At 40.2% G+C, this 8,951-nt stretch overlaps 1 protein-coding gene across 1 annotated transcript in view; it reads right to left on the bottom strand.

Moving 5' to 3' along the window:
- The window catches only part of Sik2 (salt-inducible kinase 2), an 86,424-nt gene extending 77,537 nt beyond the window's left edge, over positions 1–8,887 (bottom strand). The window contains exons 1-3 of the mRNA XM_013009487.1: positions 8,753–8,887; positions 7,974–8,041; positions 7,223–7,280 (exon numbers count right to left, since the gene is read on the bottom strand). Of these exons, the coding sequence (XP_012864941.1) occupies positions 7,223–7,280; positions 7,974–8,041; positions 8,753–8,887 (261 nt within the window). The remainder of the gene's footprint in view (positions 1–7,222; positions 7,281–7,973; positions 8,042–8,752) is intronic.
- Positions 8,888–8,951: the final 64 nt, after the last annotated feature.

Raw genomic sequence — 8,951 nt, 5'->3', positions numbered from 1 at the left:
AAAAAAGCTGGAAGTGGCGCTGTGGCTCAAGTGGTAGAGTGCTAGCCTTGAGCTGAAGAGCTGAGGGACAGTGCCCAGGCCCAGAGTTCAGGCCCATGACTGGACCAAACAACAACAACAAATGAGGGATCATTGATAATCAGCTGAGAATTTCTGCAACATTCAAATGATTCTCTTTATCAAGAATGTCCCAGAAATATAGTAACGATGGTGGCTTTCTCAACTGTACAGCATTTAATTTTATAAGATACTTTGATACCACAATACTGTGAAATATGTGAAATTTATGTAATCACCTAATCTCAATTTTAAAAAATAGCCCGAGAAGGGACGGGTTAGGATCGATGGGTGACAATGTTGTCAGACACCTTGTACTCATACACTGATTTGTAGAATGGGAACTTCTTTGTACAACTACTTAAAGATATAATAATAAAAAATGTTAAAGATGTTTTGACACATCTAATCTCATTTAGTTATCAATGCTCTTCTGAAGGACATAGAAGTAGCAGTATCCTGTGAGTTAATAAAACTGAAGTTAAAAAGGTATCATATATTAGCAGGTATAAAGTACTAGATTCAAATCTCAACACCTCTGGGCTGGGAATGTGGCTTAATGATAAGAGTGCTTGCCTACCATGCATGAAGCCCTGGGTTCGATTCCTCAGTACCACATACACAGAAAAAGCCAGAAGTGGTGCTGTGGCTCAAATGGTAGAGTGCTAGCCTTCAGCAAAAGCAGTTCAGGGACAGTGCCTGGGCTCTGAGTTCAAGCCCTAGGACTGGCAAAAAATAAAAATAAATAAAAAATAAATCTCAGCACCCCAAACCTCTTAAGACATCGATGAAACAGCAAGTCATATAACCTACACAAGTTCTAAAGCTCTAGTGAGTTGGAGGTGTGGGCATGATGGTCTTCTGCTTCAAATTCAGTCTTTTCACTATTTCAAATAGACTACTAGTCACATGTTTTTGAACTACGGTATACCTGGGTTATGCCTGAGATACAAAATTAAAGAGGGGTGATTCCTACTTTCAAGGCATTTTAAAGGTCTGGGACTAACACATTTAATCAACAAAAAAAGCCTTTATTTTGGAATTTCCCAAATAGAGTGTTGAAAGTCCCCATTTACAAAAGGGTATGTTCCAACAGTTCATTTTAAGGATACAAATAAATTCAGATTTCTGGGCACTTATTCTCTGTATTCTTTCCCCTATTTACTTATTAGCATGGGACTGTATCCCTTATACTATTTACTTATTAACATAATATTGTATGCCTCACGCTAGGGGCAAAAAATGTGGACACAGGGAGTCAGAAAGACCAAGCAAGCAGGGATCAGTGACTCATACCTGTTATCCTAGCTACTCAGGAGGCTGAGCTCTAAAGGATCTCAGTTCAAAGCCAACCAGGCAGAAAAATCTGTGACTCCATCTTCACAATAACAAGCAGAAAAACAGGCTAGAGGTGTATGGTTTAAATAGGAGTACCAACTGAGCAAGTAACCTGACCAAGTATGAAGCTGAGTTCAAACACTGGTATAGAAAGCTAATCAAGAGATTTTGTTGTTCATATTAAATTATTCAATTCTTCAAGTCTTAATTGTACATGTATTATCTTAGAATAAACAATGGCAATAAAAATAATATTCCCTCTGCTAGAAAATAGAGAAAGACTCTTATTTGGGGAAGCATACAAGATAAACTAGAAAGCTTATTACTAGCATACAAAATCTCTTATAAAGTAACAACACGGTTGTTGTTTTTAATACACATTTTCTCAAGTACTTCTTTTTTTGGTAGCTAATTAGAAGTAAGAATCTCATAAACTTTCCTAACCAGGCTGGCTTTGAATCTCAATTGTCAGATCTCAGCCTCCTGAGTAGCAAGGATTACAGATATGAGACACCAGTGTCTGGATCTAAGTGAACTTTAAAAATAACAGGAATAGAGGGAAGGTGGCTCAGTAGTAGAGCGCTTGCCTTGTATGCCTGAGGCCCTGGGTTTGATTACTCAGCACCACATAAGCAAAAAGAGAAAAAAGCCAGAAGTGGCGCTGTGGCTCAAGTGGTAGAACGCTAGCCTTGAGCTGAGGGACAGCGCCCAGGCCCAGAGTTCAGGCCCCATGACTGGAACCCCCCCCTGCAAAAAAAAATTAGGAATCAAATCCAGCGCCACATAAACAGAAAAAGCCGGCAGTGGCGCTGTGGCTCAAGGGTAGAGCACTAGCCTTGAGCTGAAGAGCTAAGGGACAGTACCCAGGCCCAGAGTTCAGGCCCCAAGACTGGCAAAAAAAAAAAAAAAAGACAGCAAATAATAATGATGATGATGATGATGATAATGATAATAATAATAATAGGGGCTGGGAATGTAGCTTAGTTGTAGTTGTAGAGTGCTTTGCCTAGCATACATTAAGCCCTGAGCTCAATTCCTCATAAACATAAACAGAAAAAGCCAGAAGTGCTGTGGTTCGAGTGGTAGAGTACTAACTTTGAGCAAAGAGAAGCTTAGGGACAGAGCCCAGCACTGGCAAACTGGCAAACAAACAAACAAATAAAAGAACATAAGCAATAAAATAAATCCTCTTTGACTTTTTGCAGCCTGGAAGGGCAGTAATTTCTTCACTTTGCCAATATTGGCAAAGATTTAAAAGATAATATTCCTGGAAACTGTGTGCTCTTCCTAGTGAAAATTTGTGAGTCCTCTTTTTTTGGGTGTTAAATAGGAATGTGTGTGTGTGTGTATGTTTGTGTATGTACATATAATACATACACACCCAAGAATTCCATTGTTATAGAATTGTCCTGAGGAAACAATTAGGTTCAAATGTACAAAACTACCCATAAAGGAATGCTCTCTGAGACATTATGTTATAGAGCATGAGGTCGAAATAAATAAATGTTAACTAGCAGGAAATTAACTAAATTAAATGCAATACTCATATGCAAGAACACTATTAGATTTTGCTTCATATAGTGTTTTTTATACTTGGAAATGTTAACAATATTCTAAATAAAAACAGATTATATATGTGAATGACTGCATACACATAAAATATATGTGAAACACTAAGAGGATATGAACCAAATAGCCTGTGTTTTGAAAACAGAAGCAAGGAAGTTGCTTCTTCTTTAGGCTTTCCAACAATGGCTGTGAACATGTACAACTTCTGTAATCTGAAGAAAACCATGTAAATATTAGGTTGACTTTGAAAAGGAACTTTAAATGTTTAGCACTGTTTCTCAGTTCAGTCCACCAAAAACATAGGTCTTAATCTGTAGTAGTAAATATTTCAAAAATTTTAAATGAATATTGACTACTGAAATTCCTGTTTAAGTGTCTCTGAAACTCCTGACAATCTCCAATTGGTTATATAGATTATTTCTCTCTGAAGGCTGGGAAAGCATTTTCCACAAATGTTCTGTATGAAGAAACTTTTCCACAAACAACTTGCTTTGCAAAGATAGAAGTAAAAGGAGGAGAGGTTGCAGATATATTTTTTAAAAGGAAAGAAAGATATAAGGAATTCTGGAATCCAAAGAAGGCTAAGGAAATGAATCTGCAATCAGCAGTGGGACATAAATCAAATGTCATCATTTGAATTCAAGAGAGGCCAGTTTCAGTTATTTCCAAATAAATGTTTTCTTAATGGTCTGATCCTGAGAGAATCTCTCTAAGGACATAAGATCAGAACACATTAAACTCTGTTGAAAGTTAAAAATTTCTACAGAATATGAGGATTTACACAATCCTTATTTTGCACATTTCTCCTTTCCTCCCCAAAAGAGTACATGGTTTTGAGCAATATTTAGCAGAATAGTTTGCCAATTACTATTTGTCTGGGATACCAAGAAACTAGAGGACAATTTTAACAAAGCACATATACATTATGTGACAAATATAATTTCTATTTCAGTACACAGTTAAAGATCATAAATGGGCTTAGATACAACTTAGAGGTTAAGTTACTTGCTAACAAGTCCTACTGTGCATTAGACAGCTACTGCTTGAAATCTGGAATACTTTGAAGTACAAAATAAACACCAGGACTAGTGAACAGAGCTAAAAATTTCAAAGCAAATTATCCAAATACATTTAAAACATAAGTTCGCTTTGAGAAATATTTTAAATATGATATAATATGCTCTTTTCTTTGTATTCTTGCTATAAAAATAAAATTTTCAGACTTTATTTTGGAAAATTAAAAAAAAATCTCCTACCTTTTTAAGGTAGTAGTTTAAGAATTAGATCTAAAGAGAAAAGTCCTAAAATGCAGAGAGCTTTTAGTGAACACAAGCAATTTTCAGAGTGAGCTTGGTATCAGTTCTGCATTCCAGGTTCTCTTAAGAGAGGCAAGTAATCTAATACCAACATGCCATTTTAATAGGCCCACTTTCAGGAAAAGTCAGTAAAATTCAAGGGAGCATACATTTACCTGAATATACAAGTAAGCAGTTTAAGAGGTATGGTGTTTAGGAACACTCAGTTATCTTTCAGAGACTAATCTGAAAATAACTAACGGTGGTACCTCAGGGTAGGTCATTTTTTCATTTATCTATATTTTCAAGTTTACAAATAATAAACCTAAATTGTATAAAAAAATGTAACTCTTTAATGTAAAAATAATACTTTCTCACTTCGAAATTTCCCTTCCAGAAATTTAACAGCAATTATTCTTCCACAAAAATTTAAATAGAGACATAACTAGTTGACAAGGCTCCTTGGCAACTATTTAAGTGAAAATTGGAAGTTATATAATATTCAAAATTAGACAAACAATAGTAAAGTAAGATACAGTCACAAGGTAGCATGTAATATTAAAATATTATAAAGGGGTGACCCTGGCCAAGAAGCATTGTACTCATAAACTGACACGCAATTGCAAGCCCTTTGTACAACTTGTTAATAACAATTACAAGAACAAAAACTGGTAAAAATGTTACAAAGTTATATACTATAAGCAAAAATGTGTCTGCATTACTAAAGGTAGAAAAATTTATATTACATATACCATGTGCTTTTATCTATAGAAAAATGTGTTTCAAAAAAGAGTAGAGGGAAATGTGACATAATGTTAAGAATAACTTATTGGTATGGGAATTATACATATACTTTCTGTATACTGCTCACTTTATTCTTTATATTTTCTATGTTAAAACTATTTTTTTACCAGAAAATGAAAACAAGGGCACAAGTAGTTTTTCTGGAATTTCACTTAAGACAAAATCTATATAGTAAGCTAGATGGAAAAAGTTGCTTCCAAATATAGTATTAGGAAAATAAAATACCACTAAGGACAGAACCGAAAACTAGAAGCCACTATTGCCTAAAACAGTTTAACAGTCCAAATGTTATTATCATTTTCCTATTATGCTCATCTTACAAAGAGTAGCTTCTTTAATTCATAAGCCACAAACCAGTACTACAAAACTTTTATTAAGTATTATATAGGAATCTGGACTCTACTATCACCTACCTTCCCTTTTGTGAGCAAAACTGACATAGAAATCTAACATACCAATACTGCTTCACATGATTCAACTGTATTTCTTAAGCAATGTTAAGCTATTTGATAGATTAGACCAAAATGAAGGTAACTTTTGTCTATTCATTTCCCCTAAGACAGAAATAAACTTGGATCTCCTAAATTCTGCAGAAAACACATCTCTTTCAAGTGAGATAGGACAGGAAAGAAGGCTCAATTAAAAATCAAAGGATTCAGGGGCTGGGAAGGTGGCTCAGTGGTAGAGTGCTTCCCTTGCATGCACTAGGCCCTGGGGTTCGATTCCTCAGCACTACATAAGCAGAAAAAGCCGGAATACCTGAGGGGCAGAGCCCAGGCCCCACAACCAACAAAAAAAAAAAAAGGAAAAAATAATATAAGGATTTAATTTTCCATCATGTCAATGTGTAAACTAAGCCCTGAAATTGGCCTCAGAATCAAACTGGTGTAGTGCCGGGGAGATCTTTAAGTTTTAAAACACAAATGTAAACCCATGCTAAAAACATTCCATATGGAGCTGGGAATGTGGCATGCTTGCAGAGCATGCATGAAGCCCTGGGTTCCATTCCTCAGTACACATAAACAGAAAAAGCCAGAAGTGGTGCTGTGGCTCAAGCGGTAGATTGCTAGCCTTGTGCCAAAGCAGCTCAGGGACAGTGCACATGAAGAAACTTTTATAAACAATAATGTAGTCAAAAGTCTGCCAATACCCTTTTTCTTTATTCCATATTTTCACTGCAATTACTGCCGAATGTTAAGTAATGAGAACTTAATACCAAGTGTTAAGTTTTCACAGTTGTAATAGTTTTTAAGGTAGTTACATCTATCTGACTTATTTATCCAGTAAATAAAGAAAATCTGCTACTTAAAGCTCAATAATAAACAATGATATACTTTAAGGAACAATTGTATCCATTCTCTTGCTAAACAATTCTTTTTGTAAATTACCTGTAACAATCACAGAGAAACTTTGCAATTATAAAGACAGCTACAAAACTTTGCTGTTCAGAAATTGCCAGGCCACTTCTCATCCCTCTAACCTTATCTCCAATCTACACAAAATTACCACAAATGCTTACAAAGGGCAATCTTGAAAAGCACAAGGAAGATGCAAAGTATGAGCTAACAATACAACCTTTAACATAAATCATTTTATACACATCGGCCACACAATGTAGGATCTGAATGTTCTTTGATGATCTACCTGGTGCCTTCAATTACAAATGCATGGTCCAACTTTAGCTGAATGCCAAAACCAAAACAAAACAAAAACTCCATAAAACACCCCAAACGGTGTTACTTCACGGCGCCCCCTAGCACACTCACTAAGAAATACCAGTTGAAAGGAACACCATTTGAATTGTCAATCTCTATAAAGTGTCAGTTTACCATTAGTTCCACTTACCCAGCTCTTAAACAGATACTATATTACTTATACTGGCCCTGGCAAATAACAGCCAGCAATTAAAACTTGGTAAACCTAAAAGCTTCTAAGAAAAAAATTATGAAAGGATAGATTGAGTATTCAACCACTAAGTAGCTCAAAAGTTCTCTATATGTGCTATTTGATTTTCTAAGACAGCCACTGAAAAGTCTAAAAACAACCTCAAAGTGTTTTATTTTTTGATGTAACTTAAATGGTATATGACATTTGGTAATGGCTCCTTAGAGGAATGGAACCACTTTCTTCCTTTTCATTAAAAAAAAAAAAGCTGGGACCAGATTAAGTCTTTGCAAAGACTGAGTCATGGCAATTACACTCATCATCACATTCAACCTAAAAAAAAAGAGCATCCATACATTTATACGAAGAAAATTTGCGACCTTGGTCTTCATGCCCCAAATAAATCCGATTTGGACGCTCCTCTTCTTTTTGGAAACTGACACTAAGCAAAACTTCTAAGTACAACAACTGCTAGGAAAATCACTCAAGTTTTCAAATGCCTCTCGCTAAGCTTACATAAGTCGTGTGTGTGTGTGTGTGTGTGTGTGAGAGAGAGAGAGAGAGAGAGAGAGAGAGAGACAGAAAGACACAGAGACAGTCCTACTTCATTCTACATTCGAAGACTTGTATACCGGTACTAATAAGAAAAAAAAGGCAACAGGATGAAAAATGGTGAAACTCGAGTGGCAATTACAGTAAGACAGACCAGAGTACGTCAAAACCACTAGGTGTTATTCTATGGTTTTATTCCTACCTTTTTTTTCTCTCCCCCCCCCACCCCAAGGTATTTAATTTGCACATCTTAAAATAGAGACCCCGAGGAGAGTGAAAGAGTAGCTCGAGGCGGTTGAAGGGAAGGGGGTGGGTTAGGTAAGAGCAGAGACGTGAGAAAATGTGTGCGGTGCATTAGAATGTGCAAAGGACCGGGATGCGGGGGGGGGGGGGTGCTGGAGTCTCGGTCAGGAAGCAGTAGAGCGGCAATCCCGTCTGGTTTGCAAGGAATGCGACTTCACCGGCGGAACGCACCCCAGGTAGAGAGACAACCCAGCGAGCGGTGCAAAGGCGGCGATGACCATTTTAACCAGTCCTATTGTCTGGAGTAGGAGAAGGAAACAGCTCACCCCGGAGATCGAACTAACCAGACAGCAACTCGAGACACCCCGCGGGGCAGATGCAGAGGAGAAGGGCAGTGACCGTCAGCCCGGGACCACGCCGCCGCCCCCACCCCCTTCTCCTCCGAGCAGGGAAGGACGCCGGGGTCAGGGGCCCGCGCGACCCGGGCCCACGGAGCCCACTTCGCAGACGGCTCCCCCCTCCCCCGGGTCGGGCTGTCTCTTGGTGCTCAGCCCGGGGGACACCGAGACTTCCCCCTCCCACCACACCGCACCTCCCCCCCACCCCGCCTCCAGCCGAAAGCGGGGAAGACGCGGAACTTGGGCTCCGGAGTGGAGACCACACACCGGGTCACGGCCCGGGAGAGGTGGGAGGCTCCAGGCGAGAATTCCGAGCGGCTAGCCGGTCTGGCGTCGGGGATGGAAAAACGCTCCGGCGGGCCGGGGGTGTCCGGGCGAGCGGACCCCGGCGCCGTCCCGGGCCTCCCCCCCCCGGCCCCCTGCACCCCTCGGGGTCCGCACGGTCCCAGGCCCGCGCGCCTCGGCCAGTGGCGCAGCCTCCCCGGGTCTCGGGTCCCCGCGGCCGCACCGCTGCAGCCGGGCCCCCTCCCCTCACGTAAAACAAATAAAATCCAGCGCCTCCCCGCCCCCGAGCCCTCGCCCCGGACGCTCCCGCCGAGCCCCGGGCCGCACCTCCGTCTTGGTGATCCGGTGCCGCCCCAGCTTCACCACGGCGAAGTTGCCCTTGCCCAGCGTGCCCTCGATGTCGTAGAACCCCACCCGGACCGGCCCGCGCTGCAAGTGCCTCGGGCCATCCGCCATGACCATGCTGGGCCCCCGCTGCTAGACACGGCGACTGGAGCGCGAGCGGGCGGCTGGGCTGCGCGGCACG

Source organism: Dipodomys ordii, unplaced genomic scaffold (assembly GCF_000151885.1).
Source record: "Dipodomys ordii isolate 6190 unplaced genomic scaffold, Dord_2.0 Scaffold10, whole genome shotgun sequence".
NCBI classification, from domain to species: Eukaryota; Metazoa; Chordata; class Mammalia; order Rodentia; family Heteromyidae; genus Dipodomys; species Dipodomys ordii.
This window is presented reverse-complemented; position numbering and strand designations above follow the sequence as displayed.